Genomic DNA, 15,667 nt, shown 5'->3' on the forward strand with positions numbered 1-15,667 from the left:
GACTTCGAATTCAAAGGTGAGCTACTCTTCCAGGAAGTCATTGGTTCCTCTACATCTTCTTGTCCATCTTTTCATAAAGAGACATTTTAGATTGTTAGGTTTATGTTTTAGTTTCGAGATTGCAGTTTTGACTATTTAGAGTTTTAATATGATGACTTTCAGATTCTAGAGGTTAAATTTCACAATTGTTAGGATGATTTAGTTGAGTTTATGAGAACTCAATCTTTTATTTGCGTTAGACTATTTTTCCTAGTGTTTATGTAGTAAGTTGTTTCTTATAATAGGTTTGAAGGTAGTTGAGTTGGGTTAGTAATTGGTTCTCCCATTGGAGGGTTAGTGTGGGTGTCACCACGACAGGTCAGGGACTTGACATTAAGACAAAGACATTTGAATCTGAATGCACATATGTATGATTAAGATGTTATTCTAAATTTGAACACTGAATATTTAAGATTGTTTGTTTTTCAACATATGAATGTGTATAATTTTTTGTTTGTAAACATGATAAATATATAATTCAAATAGAAAAGTAATTCAATATTATAAATATAAAATATAATAAAATAAAATCATAATTTGATTAATATATATATATATATATATATATATATTTATATATATTATTTATATTCGCTAGTGATGATAGAGATGGTTTGTAATGATAGTGGTGGTGGGGGGGGGGGTTTTGTGGTTGTTATTTTCTTCACTTTAATTCTTAAAATATTTATTTTAAAGTATAATCAAATCTATATTCAAACTGTTCAAAAATATATTTAAGGAACTATTTCGAATCATATCCCAAATATAATGTACCATTTTTGTAAAAATATTTCTGAATGTCACTTTAGTGGAGTTAGTGGGTGGTGGGGTAGGGGATGATGAATTTAATAAAAATAATAGTAATAATTTTGAATCTGAATTTTTGACCAATACTTTGGAAATTTTATCCGTTGGTTAACGTTTTCCAATAAAAGTTTTTTTTTCTGACAATGTCATAAAATACAAATTAATGATTTGTCCATTTGGGCCCATATTATGGGGCAGATATTTTGACATTATTTATAAAACAAGGGCTCCAAGTTTAACAAAATGTGCCAATTGAGTATTTTACAAGTTATGTTTTAAAAAATAAAACTTTTAAAAAATTCAATGATTAATAGTATATATTAAAGGTCCCCAACGGCTATTGTCTACTTTTGTAAAGGTCAAGATGTATATTATTAAAAAAATATTGACGTTTGGTTATATGTTAAAAGCATATTGAGGTTTATTGTACGTATTAAGATTAAAATATTTGAATTTGAATGTATATTTGAGTAATTAAGATGTTTCTAGATATGAATACTAAATAACTATGACTATTTGTTTTTAAAATGTTTGAATGTGTATAATCTATTTAGTTTTAAATATAATAAATTTACACTTCAAATAAAATATTTATATTTGGTGCTAGTGGTTAAGTAATGGTTGGTGTTAGTGGCTAGTAATGATGGTAGTGATAATTATGATGATAGAGATGGATAATATTGTAGTGACTAGCCCGATGGTGATGGTTGGTAGTGATGGTGGCGGCAATTGTGATTGTGAAGTTGATTGAGGTTAGTAGTTAGTGGTATTGGTGTTGGTGTTGGTGTTGGTGTTGATGACTGAAGAAAGTGTGGTGGTTTATGATAATGATGGAGGTTGGCAACAATTATAATTACAATGACAAAGGTGGTTAATAATGATGGCTAATTAACAGTTGGTGAAGATATGGTGTGATTATTATGATGGCAGACGTAATTAATGGTGGTCATTGGTGATTGTGCATAAAGTGGTGTGAAAATTATTCATACAAAAATAATTATTAATGATAGTAAAACTTTGTTAAAAAACTTAATGATTAAGATCTTCTCAAACCAAATAAGTGGTTTGATCTTCATATAAACAAATACACTTAATGACGTATGTTGGATTCTATGCAGTTTGATGATTGACAAAGTAATATGAAATGTGTAAGTCAACCTGATTCATAAATACATCATGTCAAGGAGTTGAATCTATAGCAAGATCACTAAATAATAAAGACAAGTGTGCAATAATCAAAGGAATGGATGACAGTTTCGTGATAAACTTAAGGAAACAAACATGTGTTGAATTGAAGAGTTGGAGTTCGATACGACACAAAAAAATCAATGACTTTGATTTGAAGAGGGATTCTAAAGAGGCAATGAGTTTGATTTGAAGTAGAACTTTAAGTCAAGAGAGTTTGCGTGAATATGGAGTTTGAATTGAAGAACAACTCTCTAAAAGTTGTTCTTAAATAGAAGTGAAGTCATTCATAATACTTGTGCACTTGCCGAGAAAAAAAGGCAATTAAAAAATTAACTTCGCAAGTGCTACCAAAAGATTGAAGGAATACATTGAAGAACCAAGTCCTATTATATAGTTTATGTATTAGGAGTTTTTCTTTGAGTGGTAATGTTGATGTAATCCTAGTTTAGTGAGTTCTAAACTAAATTAGGGGTGTTGTCTTTAAGTTGGAATAACTTGAAGACTTGGGAACACATACCATGATAGGTTTGTGTAGAAGTTCAGAAATTATAGTTAGTTTCTAGGATTGCAAGAGTTTTAATCTGAACTCATAACTTAAAGTTTAGGAATTAGAGTTGGTTCGTAAGATTGCAAGAGTTGTAATCTGAATTATGTTGATGCTCATTGATTCAGTGAAGTTGGGGTTAAATCTGGTAAGGTACAGGTTGTGATTTCTTACATCTTTTGGAGTTGGGTGTTCCCCACGAAAAAATATTATGTTCTTTACTTATTGTTCTTAATGCTTCGTTGGAACATATTAGACAACTTGTTTCACTCGTAGGCTAATCAAGAGTAAATCACTAAGTCGTGTGAAATATAAGCGTAAGATTTGAATCATACAGATTCAGATCTTTATTAAGTGCAAAGAAATAAGGTTTTATACAACAACATACCCAATGTTGAAACCGACTTATATTGCTCCATTAAAGCAACTGATTTAGTGTAACTTGCCATTGGCAGCTCGAAATTGATGGCGTAGAACTATGAAGAATGAACATCACCAGTTTGAAAACGAAACGAAAAAAACAAATAAACCTACCTACCTACCTATGTTAAACTACACTAATAGAAAGAAAAGAAAAAGATGTTCTATATATCACTTAATCCATCTCCTCAATCTTGGGACCTGCCCCACCACCACCACCAGCCATAGGTGCACCTCAAGCACCTTGGTACATCTTGGCAATAAGTGGATTGCATATGCCTTCAACCTCCATCTTATCCTCAAACTCATCAGCTTCTGCAAGTTGGTTGCTTTCAAGCCAACTTTCCCTCTAATTTTTTCTTGTGTTCTTCATCATCTGCCTTGTACTTCTCAGCATCCTGGACCATCTTCTCAATCTCTTCCTTCGACAGCCTACCTTTGTCATTCGTAATTGTAATTTTTTTCCTCTGTCCGGTGGTATTGTCCTCGGCGGAAACATTTAAGATGCCATTGGCATCAATGTCAAAGCAGACAGTTATCTGAAGAATACCCCTTGGTGCAGGATGTATACCAGAGAGCTCAAATTTACCCAACAAGTTGTTGTCTTTTGTCCTTGCTCTCTCTCCCTCGTAAACCTGAATTAACTCTTCAGATTGGTTATCAGAATAAGTTGAAAATATCTTCTTTCTCTTTGCAGGAATGGTGGTGTTCCTTGGAATCAGGACAGTCATAAGTCCTCCAGCAGTTTCGAGTCCTAGCGATAAAGGGGTGACATCCAAAAGGCGCAAATCTTTAACTTTCACATTACCCTCTCCACTAAGAATGGCTGCTTGCACAGCAGCGCCATAAGCAACAGCTTCGTCGGGGTTGATGCTCTTGCAAAGTTCCTTCCCGTTAAAGAAGTTCTGCAACAGCTCCTGCACCTTGGGAATTCTAGTTGATCCACCAACAAGAACGATTTCATGGACACTGTCCTTGTCCACTCTAGCATCCCTCAAACATTTCTCAATTGGATCCACACACTTCTTGAAGAGTTCCATGTTCAACTCCTCAAATTTGGCACGCGTGATGCTGGATTTGAAGTCAATTCCCTCATATAGTGAATCAATTTCAACAGTTGCCTGTTCGGTTGAAGAAAGAGTTCTCTTCGCCCTCTCGCAAGCTGTCCTCAATTTTCTTAAGGATCTAGGATTACTTGTTAAGTCCTTCCTATGCTTTCTCTTGAAATCCAGGACAAACTGACCGACCAATTTCTGGTCAAAATCTTCTCCTCCAAGATGAGTATCTCCTGTTGTAGATTTGACCTCAAAAATTCCCTCTTCAATAGTGAGGAGGGAGACATCAAAAGTACCACCACCAAGATCAAAGATAAGCACATTCTTCTCACCTACACTGCTAGCTTTTTTATCCAGACCATAAGCAATGGCAGCAGCCGTAGGCTCATTGATAATACGTGTGACATTTAGACCAGCAATGACACCAGCATCCTTAGTAGCCTGACGTTGCGAGTCATTGAAGTATGCAGGTACAGTTACCACAGCATTCTTTACAGTTGATCCAAGGAAAGCCTCAGCAATTTCCTTCATCTTTGTAAGCACCATAGATGAGATTTCTTCAGGAGAAAAGTTCTTCTCTTCACCCTTGAAGGTTACACCAATCATTGGCTTGTCATCAGGTCCAGTAATAACTTTAAATGGCCACAATTTCATGTCACTCTGTACAGTAGGATCAGTAATCCTCCTCCCGATAAGGCGCTTCACATCTGCCAATGTGCCAGGTGCAATTAGCTATATTTTATCCACAAACTAATCTCTTTCCAAAATTTTCACTCATCAAGAATCATATTGACTAAATTTTTTTGTAATGTTTCTTTTATTCGGCTTTAATAAAATTATGATATTCGAAAAGTAGGCAAAAAAAAAGCCCTATAACAACACAAAATCTCTCTATAAACGATCTAAAACGGAAACTGATGTTATACTAATCTATGAACTGCAAGATTAGCAGAACAGACTTAACTGATCTCATATTCATACTGCACGCAGTATTGCTATATATCATTCCAAACTTGTTCAGCACATTTAGCTTATTGAGAACAGTTTGGATGAAATCTGAGAGTTAAATCAACTAATTTACTAATTTTAGACATTCAAAAATTACACGAAAAACTAGTATTGAAGAAACGATCCAAGACAAAACTGATTTCATACTCATACTGCATGCTATGTATACAAACTAATCTCTCTGTTGAAAGTTGCTACACACTTTCCGTTTTACCGAAAATCAATTTGATTAATTTTCGAAGCTAAATTTAACAAGATAATTCATTTTTGGTCTATATGAAATGATCTAATGTCAAAACTGATACACACACTCGTCTTGCATGAGCAGTAATTTCAGCACAAAAATCAACCTGATTCTGCAAATATATATAAATCATTCGACAAATACATCATAAAAATTGAGATTGATAGGTGAGAGCTTACTGAAAACAGTGTTTGTAGCGTTTTCGCCGGCCTGATTCATAGCGGAGTCACCAATGAGACGCTCGGTGTCAGTGAAAGCAACGAAAGACGGCGTCGTACGATTGCCTTGGTCATTTGCGATGATCTCTACATGATCATCCTGCCAAATGCCGACGCAGGAGTACGTTGTTCCGAGATCGATCCCGATCGCCGGACCTTCTCCTTTTCCGGCCATTACTGAAACAGAAAGCTACGTTAACGTTTTCGCTAATTGGGCTCAATATATAATGGGTTTGGGCCTAAGCTAAAATACCCGTGTTTATTGGATCTTTGGTCTGGACCAAACTTCCTTAGTTATCGGTGACTTGGTCTAATAGTTGATTCCAGTGACGAATTTATGTGTAAAAAAAAGATTAAATTTGATAAAGCAAAAATCTTTTTGGTCAGAAAATTTGGCCAGAATGATATTTTATCTATATTATTTTATCTTTTTAAATATTTTTACCCTTTTAATTTTAATGCCTTTTAACTAAAAAATGGAAAAAAGATCAGTTTATTTTTAAATAAAAAAATATTATAATTTTTTTAATTTTCTGGCCATTTAGCACTTCCCTTTATAAAATATACTCCCTTTTTCTCAATTTACGTAGCATTTTTCATTTTTCGAGAGTCAAAACAATTTAAGTTTGACCGGCAATTTATGCGTTGAATATTCAATCTTTTTTAAATAAAATTTATATATTTGTACACTACATAAAAAGTACTATAAGTCACAATAATTGGCAATTCAAAATAATTAAAAGATATATGAAAAATTTACAGTCAAAGATAGACTTGTTTGAATCTCGAAATTCGAAAAGTGCAACATAAATTGGGACAAAGGAAGTACCTAGTATCATCTTAAGGTATTTTTTTTTTTGTTTTTCATTCGGTGTCCAGTATCGATATTGAAGCTCGACTAAATTAGAACTCGCGTCGAAAAAGTCCTACATTGGAGATAAAACGCTTCTTAACAAACCCAACTTTATACCTGGAGGATTTGAACCCGAGACTCATTAAGAATGAAGGAGACAAGGAGTAGTACACAAGTTTGAGCATTAGTCTTTGAGGGATGAAACCTCAATCGTTTCACATTCATCTTCTTTTTCTTTTTGTAATAAAAATATAGATAAATAACTAATACGCAGTATAATGAGTAATTTTTTTATTTTCACTGTAAAATTTTACATCTAACAGTAATGGTGCACTCGTCTTTTTGAAATTTTTGATTTGTCATTGGTTGATTTACGCAAATATTGATATTTTATGTCACTATTTAGATTTTATTCCAAATTGTGCAAATATAATATAATCCTTACAAAATTACTCTCCTATAGACTAATGTTTGTTCATATGTTTTTTAACTTTTCAGATTAAACATTAGATTAGAATAACTTACCAAATTCTAGATTCATGTAATTTCACATTTTTTTAATAATTTTTTTTTGTTAGTTCAAAAAAATATCTCCAAGGGTAAAAGATTCATAAGTTATGAAAAAGAGTTTTAAGAAGATCATTTATCAAATAGCTTTCTCAAAAAGGAATAACCGGTGAAAATTGCTATGGTCTAAATTCTAATGAATGGAATGTAATGATTTGTTCTCAAATGGTAAGCACTCATATATGTTTTTACGAGGAAATGATTATTTAGGGCTAGTTACAAATTAAATAGATGAAAATGATTTTTTCTGATCTTTTATGTATAAAAATAAAAATCGCTTATAAAAAAAGACATAAAACTAAAATAAATTCGTGAGGAATTACAAAATCAAATATATGTTCTAAATCGTTCTTTGGTATCTAAAAGTAACGGATGCATTAGTATTAATATTGGACTATTGGTATACATAGTAGAAAATGCTTCGTAAATTAATGTTCTACTTCGGAAAATCATTTTTCATTTGTTTGGTTTTCTAAATTTATTGTTCCAATTAATACTCACTGATATAAACAAAAAATATTATTTTAATCTTTAAGAGTCGAGGTTGGATTCAGGAGGTGGGAATCAGATCTTGGGTTGGAAGTCAAGTCTTGGATTTGGTCAAGGTCATAAATTTAAGTGTGGCAACGGTACCGGGATCGGCACTATCGGACCGCACCTACTGGAACTGAACCAGAACCGGCGTCATACGCAAGGAAAACAGCCGGCATCGAAATGGGACCGGTACCGGGACTACCGACATTTTTGTTCCTTACCGTCTCGGACCCGACCAGTAATCCGGGATAACAACTGTTTTTTTATTTAAAAAAATTATTAATTATTAATTAAAGTCTAATTTAAAATTTAAAAAAATTGAAATATTTCTTTTTAAAAGTCTAACTTAAAATTAATATATTTCAAAATATATAACTTATTATTTTTTTTAAAAAATAAGATTTAAACTCTTAAAGTTTAAATTTCAAACTTTAAAAGCTTAAAAGTTTAAATTTCAAACTTAAAAAGTTTAAAAGATTAAAAGTTTAAATTTTATATCAAACTTTCAATTTTCAATTTTTTTAACTTTCAAATTATAACTTAAGTTAGAACTTTAAAACATTTGAAAATTGAAATATAACTTTAAAAAATGACTTGTGTTAAATTGAAGACAATAATTTTTTTAAAAAGGCGAATAACCTATAATTTTATTAATAAAAATTAAATAGTACAATTTGAGTTACAAATATTAGTAGATGACCTAATCTACACAGCCACTTTCTAAAAAGGGTTCTGTTTGAATTAGACCTCGAATTATCATACTAATATTTCAAGCTCCCAAGGAAGTTTTGCCTTAGATCATTTAACATTTCTCTAGTAACATGATCTAAAATTGGTTGATCGGCTAGTTCCTCAAATGTATCAATGTTGTCGTTACTAAAATCTTGCAACATTTCATCAATATCACTTTCAAATTGGGTAGGTAAAGCTGGACGCTCATAATTCCTTCTCTCGGCATTAATTCAATCTCTAAATAATATCGATATCTCCAAGTTGTCTGATGCTAATGAATACATATGCTCTCCAATTTGAAATCTTGTTGCACTAAAAGTGTCCTCCGAAGCTACTGAAGATGCTTGAATAGCTAACACATCTCGAGCCACCGATTGAAGTTTTGAAAATCTCTTGCCACGGTTATTCCACCAATCTAAAAGGTCAGGTTTACCTTATGGATCCTTAATAGTTTCGGTTCACCGAATAAAATATGCATCAAAATCATTCTTTTCATCAATAGCAAGACCAAGATAATTTTCTAGCATATCATTAATATTATCTTTATCATATCTACACCTAAAAGTTTTAGGTTCTTCATTATGTACTACTTCATTTATTCTACGAGAATTATACAAGTCATACTATCTAAATTTAAATATATTTTTTCAACCATTCAGCAAAAATATATCTTCTCTTATTTTTTGAAAAATAAATGTTGTGAGTAGTCAAACAATACCATATAAAACAAAATGAAATAAAGAACCCAGAAAGTTCACCAGCAAAGTTTATATTTTCTACCTCAACTAAAGTTAATACAAAAGTAGATTTTTCTAACTCTTGGCTATAGATAAAAGATGTAAAACAGAAATCTAAACCTTTAGCTGAACTAGGTGCAGGAGCAAGAAGGATGAATTTTAGTACAATTGACTATTTTCACGACTTGAACCTATGACCTGGTTGTCACACAGAGAGACAACTATTGAATTTGATGATTTTTTTCTTTTCTCGGCTTCTTCAATTAATCTCCTTATAAGTTTCTCCTCAGCATCTCTCAAGAACTTAAACGTTGGTGGAGGTGAAGATTTCATACTCTTAATTTCAGATTCAAATAAAGGATTGAAACTGAATTCTTGAGATTTAATAGGTGGTGAAGACAGAGGAGTAAGAATTAGTGCAATATCACTAAAACTTCTACTTTTCGAACATTTTCTACTTCCATCCTCAGATTCCAAATCCTCTTTCGTTTCCTCTTTAATTGTAGAGAGGAATCGAAGGTTATATAGCCTCGTAAGTTCCGATTCTTCGTTATCTTCTCTGTATCCTTCCAATTTCATCAATGACGATGACGATGATGATGATGCACCTAACTCCAAATCTTGATCTTCTTGATTTCTTGTAACTTCTTCAGTGCCAATTTTGGTTAAACAATTAGTTTTTGAAAATCTTTTTCTTACCCATAACAAGTAGTACAATTCTGCAGCAAATACCATCACAATGCAACCAAAAAGGAAACTCAAACCAATGCCTAAACCACCAAAAGATGTCATTTTGTTTTTAGATCTAAAATCAACAATACTTTAATCAACACTTAAAACTACTAAAAAAATGTAAAACTAAGAAACCCATTGAAGATTTTCATCAAATTAGCCAAAAAGAGCAAGCAATTATGATAAAATTGACAGCAAATTTATTGGTCTAAGGTTTTGGAGACATTTGAAGAAAATGAAAGGATGGATAATTAATACCTAAGTTGGGCTGTTCTACTTTTTACATAGATACTATCGATATTTAATGAGTTAAGAAAAAAGAAAAAATATTAAAGATGGTTCCTTAAAGATATACTCCTCTCCGTCCATTATTATTTGTCAGGTATATTAAAACTAGCTGTCCAAAATTAATTGTCAATTTAAACAATCAAGAAATAATTAGTCACTTTTTTCCAATTCTGCCCTTAATAATTAGATAACTATTGATGTCAAAAAGTAACCTTTTTGAAGTTACAAGACTATTTTAATGTGAAAAAAGTTGGTTTTTACAATTTTCAAAAAGTACAAATCATTTTAATAATGATTGATAGTATGATTATATTAGTCAAATTGCACCTTATATTAATTTTTTTCTTTAGGGTTGTGCATGATTTTATCCTGACAAACAATAGTGAACGGAAGGAGTATTATTTTTTTTTTGAAAAAATAATTTTGAATTATTAAAGGCTTGTTTGGTCATGTATTTGGATTTCAAATTTGAAGTTTTGATTTGAGATTTGTGCTTGCTTATGACATTTGAACAAACTTTAACTTTAATTTTAAATTTTAAATTCATATAAAAGGTAGAAATTCAATTTCAAGTTTGTGATTTCAATTTAAAAATAAAACTTGAAATCATAATATTCTTTTTTGCAAAAAAAAAAAACACATAATTTGAAATTTTATAACCAAAAAGTAATAATAATTTATGTTTGTTGTGAAGAAATTGTCTGTACGTACATGGGATAGGATTATGTTTTTAAAAAAAATAGCTAATTACTGCTATTTGATTTATTTGATTAGTTAATTGTTATAGATCATGTGTATTTGAAAGTGTGTAATAATATATAATTATAAATATTTATTTAAAAATGAATATGAGATATGTAATCTGTTAATTAATAGAATATCTTAAAATATTCAAATATTTTATTATGAATGTGATTTGCTTATTTGGTAAAACTGTATAAGAATTTGGAGAAATTTTAATAATTCTTACAAGTCGTGAGGTTTTCATTTTTTAAGAAGAAAAGATCTTACACCTTTTAAAATTTAAACTACGTGTTCAAATGAAATTTCAATCACAAGTTACCTTCTTCTCAATTCAATGATTATAAATCATGATTTCAAATAAAAGTCATTTTTGAATCATTTCAAATTCATATTTGAAAACCTACTTTAGTATCGTAATTCATAGTATATTTAAATATGTAAAAAAAAAAAAAAAATTGAAGAATTTAAATAATTTAACACTTGTATTTCGAATTGTATCACATAAAATAAAACATATTGCAACATCTCATCCCTCCCTCCTTACCTGTCTTTTCTTCTTCTTCTTTAAAAAAAAAAAACAATAACTTGCCTTTTTTATTATTTATTATACATAAATGTTATATCTTTTGTGTCAATTTACCATTTGAATAGAAGAAATAAAGATCTCTTGTATTATTATTACAAATTTCATGTGTTATTTTTTTATTAATCTCGTGTTTAAAAGTCATAAAACTAAAATATAACAAATTGTAAAATCAAATCTTAAGAGAAATTATATTTTTACGAAACAAATTTCTTAAAAAGGAGAAAAACAATTATTTGTTTGATAAAAAAAAAAAATTTTAAAAAATTCCATAAATATTACTTTTCATTTATCATATCCTCTCTATCTTCTCCCCACCTCATCCCCACCACCTCATGCCCCTAAAGAAGAGGGCATAAATTAAAGGAGAGGGAAGACTCCAGCCACTTCCTAATTTGTCCAAATTAGCTTCTTTTGGGACCCATGAATGCCAGAGTTTAATGTTGTTTGAGTATCATGATCATGAAATTGATATCAAAGAGTGATAAGGATAATAGAGTCAAATTGTTAAAAGAAATATGAAAAGATTTTATAATGTCTTAAAGCTATTCTTTTTTAAAAAATAAATGAATCTTCAAACAGAAAGAGTATATTTTTATTGATTTTTGTCAAATAAATGAAATTTAATATGAATAAAATATGTATTTGTTAAATAAAAAAAGTCATATAAATTAAGATAAAAAGAATAATATTTTGTGAAAATCATGAAAAATAATAAAAATACGACAAACAAAATAATTCTTAGAAAATAAAATGATAGTAGAAAGTATATATTGCTTTTAAGATTTGAACTCTTAAATTCACTTTATGTAACTAATTATTGTTGGACATCCCTGTAACGGCCTGTTTTCGTCGTTATGGAAAAGTCAATGGGGAAAGAATTTGGGCTGGAAAACTTTTGAGTAGAAACTTGGAAATTTCTAGCCTAGGCGAGACTTGAACGAAATCTGAGTCAGGTGAGGTCTAGGGAAATCCGGTAATGGATGGTGGATTTAATAATGAGTTTGATCACGTGAGTGGATAGCCAAGACATTAAGGAGCATGTACGGCTTTACGGAATCAAATTCGGGCGAGTAGAACTCCAGAAACTAATCTTGGCGTGAAAGGGTAGTTTTAGAACATCAAGGGTTGAAAGTGTGTTGCGAAATGAGAGTTTGGAACTCAAATTCCGAGTTTCTGTCTTCTTGCAAACCGTCGGGGTGGGGTTAATTCCTCCAGGGAGGGGACGCTGTAGCGGGATGGGGCCCGTTGTGGCGGGCCAATCACGATTTAAATCGGAGAAAAACCCTAAAAACGTTATTTTCTGTAAAACTTCGTTCTTAAGAGCTAAGGGACGACCCAGGGCAATTTCTTATCAAATTCCCACAAATTCTCGCACTAAAGGTAAGTTAATTACTCCCCTAATCCGTATTTCGATTCTTAGAACTTAGAATCCTTGTTAATTATCATTGGGGGAGGGTTTTGGCCTGAAGTTAATGATGGAAAAAGCCCTAGTTGAGCATTAGGATCATGGGTTTGGCCTTGGGTTGATATTTTGATACAATGTGGGTAAATTAGGCCTTGTTTATTGATCCTTGCATTAATTACTTGTTTTAGACCAAGAACAAGCTGAAAGACTCCGGAAAGGGAAGGCTTAAATTTCTTAGGAGTATTCAGGCTTGGTTTTGAGGTAGGTGATGGTGCTACTTCTTGTCGTGTTATATATGCTTGTTAATTGCTCCATTGTATGCATGCATGTGAATATAGAAACATGAATCAAACTTAAGGAAATGATTAAGTATGAACAATTACATGCCTTGAACTTGTTACTTGACTGTGTGACTATGTGCACTGTTCATTATGGGTGTGATTGTGACTGTGGTTGTGCTGACTGGACCGGGTGTCACGTTCTGACACATATATTGGACCGGGTGTCACGTTCTGACATATATATTGGATCAGATGTCATGTTCCGACACATATACATATTGGATCGGGTGTCACGTTCCGACACACTAACAATTTGGGCGTGGGTTCCATGAGAGGACCACTAGTGATTATTACGTTCATGTTTACCTATCATTGATATCGGGAAATTGTATGTTGTTCCTAAATGATAATTGAATGATACAATATGTGTGATTATTACATTTATATTTACCGTCATTGTTATTGGGAAATTGTATGTTGCTCCTAAAATGATAATTGAATTATGCATTATGTATATGTGTGTCTATTGTGTTGTAATTACTTCCTTATATTTCATTGACTGGAGTAGCCGCATGATCCTACCAGTACACCGTAGTTTCATGTACTGATATTGCACTTACTCTTTCTTTATTGAGTACAGGGCATCTTCAGGCGACTTCTGACAGACCTTAGTTAGGAGATCATTGACCGAGACCGGGTTCAAGGGTGAGCCAATTCTTTCAGGCTGCCATTGACCCATCATTAGTTTAGTCCATTCTTTTCGGACTCAGACTATATGTTCAGATTTTGTTTATGTTTAGTTTTCGAGGTTGCACCCCTTTTCTTAGACTTGTTGATTAGTAGAGTTTTGATACAATGACTTTCAGGTTCTAGGGGTTGAATTTCTGCGAGGGTCATGTGTAGTTGTTTTTGTTAAACTTTCGGAGTTTATGGAAACTCCATATTTAATTCGTCATTTAAACCTGCTTCTGTATCTTTAAATGATTTAGTTTTCCTTAAGTTGCTTAGTCGGGTTGTATTATTGGTTCTCCCACCGGAGGGTTAGTGTGGGTGTCAATCACGACGGTCTGGGTCGTAACAATCCCAAAATAATATATTGTTGGACGGGGGAGTATTATAGTTCAACTATTTATAAAAAAGAATAACATATAAAAAAGAACGAAAAAAGTATATTTAATTTTAAAATATTCTTAACTAAATAATACTGTACTAAAAAAATGGAACCACTAACTAGAATTAAATCCCTTGCTCCCTTTTTCTGTTCCGCCGAACTAATTTAGATCAAGAATTGAAAATAATTAAAGTGAGCTTATTAATTTTGGTCAAAGTTGGTGCTTCAATTTGTACTCTTTGAGTCTTTATGATGGAAGGGAGACTACTCTATTATTTATGCCTGTTTTCTTAGGTTGCTTCATTTATTGATATTGCAAGGAAATTAAAGTTAGGAATATAAAGGATATTAAATTTAGGACAAAGAATTGGCATGTTTTAATTACATTAACAATTTTGAATTTTTGAGTATTACTCCATCCGTTTATTTTTATTTGTCACATTTTGACTTGGTACACCCATTAAGAAGATAATTATTGATATACGTATTTTACCAAACTATCCTCTATTAAATGATGTCTTGAAAAATGATTTGAAAAATAAGTATTTAATGCTAAGGATAAAACATGAAAAAAATTATTGTTGTTTCTTGATTTGTCAAAAGTGACAAGTAAAAATGAAAATCTATTTTAGAAATAAGTGATGAGAAAAAGTGAACGGAGGAAGTATATTGAACTTTTCCTATTAGAAAGAAGAACAAGTGCCCGATGATTATATATTACTCCCTCCATCCAATAATAGTTGTCCACTATACTATTTTGGAATGTCCAACAATATTTGTCCACTTTATGAAATCAATTGATAGTTTTACACTTAGGGGTCGTTTGGTCTTATGGATAAGGATAACTAATCCAGGATAATTAATCATGGATAACCTGTTCCCAACCAAACGGTTTGGTTGGTTGCAAAGATTGGAATAACTTATCTCACTAATAATAATAAGTACTTGAATAAGTTATCTCCCCCCCCCTTTAAGTCTTCAATCTCCTTAATCTTAAATAATTCTTTAACAAAAAAAACTCATTACTAAAAAAAATATTATGTAATACAAAATTATAGTACATATCTTATTATAAATTTGTTTTTTCACTAAGCAAATATATTAGCACATGTCCTCCCAATAATATTCACTACTCCTTATTTTTATGATAATTCTTCATATTTTTCTATTAAAAACTACACTTTATAAATATAGTTTTAATTTATGAATTTATTTGATTAATTCGTATCTTTATTTATATTTTGATTTCTCACAATCTTCTTTTACTTTAACAAACTTAAGAGGAAAAAATTATTTTTAAGCTAAATAAAAAAAAGTTTTATTTTTAAATACATACGGTACCATCGTGGGAATGCACACACAAAATAATTAAGCTAAATAAGATGAAAGTTTTATTTTTTTAAAATGGATAATTAAAGCTTGCAAAGAAACTATGGGAAAAAAAACTAAATAAAGTGAAGGATAATTTTGTAAACAAACAACTTGTTCTTAAAATTTATGCAATGCAATATTATTTTAAGTAAAACAAATCAAACACTCAATAAAAAAGTAATCTCAACATAACTTATTCCATC

The 15,667-nt window shown here is 31.2% G+C and overlaps 1 protein-coding gene across 1 annotated transcript; it reads right to left on the reverse strand.

Moving 5' to 3' along the window:
* Window positions 1–2,890: 2,890 nt before the first annotated feature.
* LOC102591294 (heat shock cognate 70 kDa protein-like) lies at window positions 2,891–5,706 on the reverse strand. The gene is made up of 2 exons (XM_015315166.1): window positions 5,485–5,706; window positions 2,891–4,760 (listed from the first exon to the last, which is right to left on the reverse strand). Exons 1-2 carry the CDS (start codon window positions 5,696–5,698, stop codon window positions 3,331–3,333), a joined length of 1,644 nt encoding a protein of 547 aa, XP_015170652.1. The 5' UTR covers window positions 5,699–5,706; the 3' UTR covers window positions 2,891–3,330.
* Between the last annotated feature and the right edge of the window lie 9,961 nt (window positions 5,707–15,667).

Source organism: Solanum tuberosum, unplaced genomic scaffold, assembly GCF_000226075.1.
Source record: "Solanum tuberosum cultivar DM 1-3 516 R44 unplaced genomic scaffold, SolTub_3.0 scf00337, whole genome shotgun sequence".
Lineage (NCBI taxonomy): Eukaryota > Viridiplantae > Streptophyta > Magnoliopsida > Solanales > Solanaceae > Solanum > Solanum tuberosum.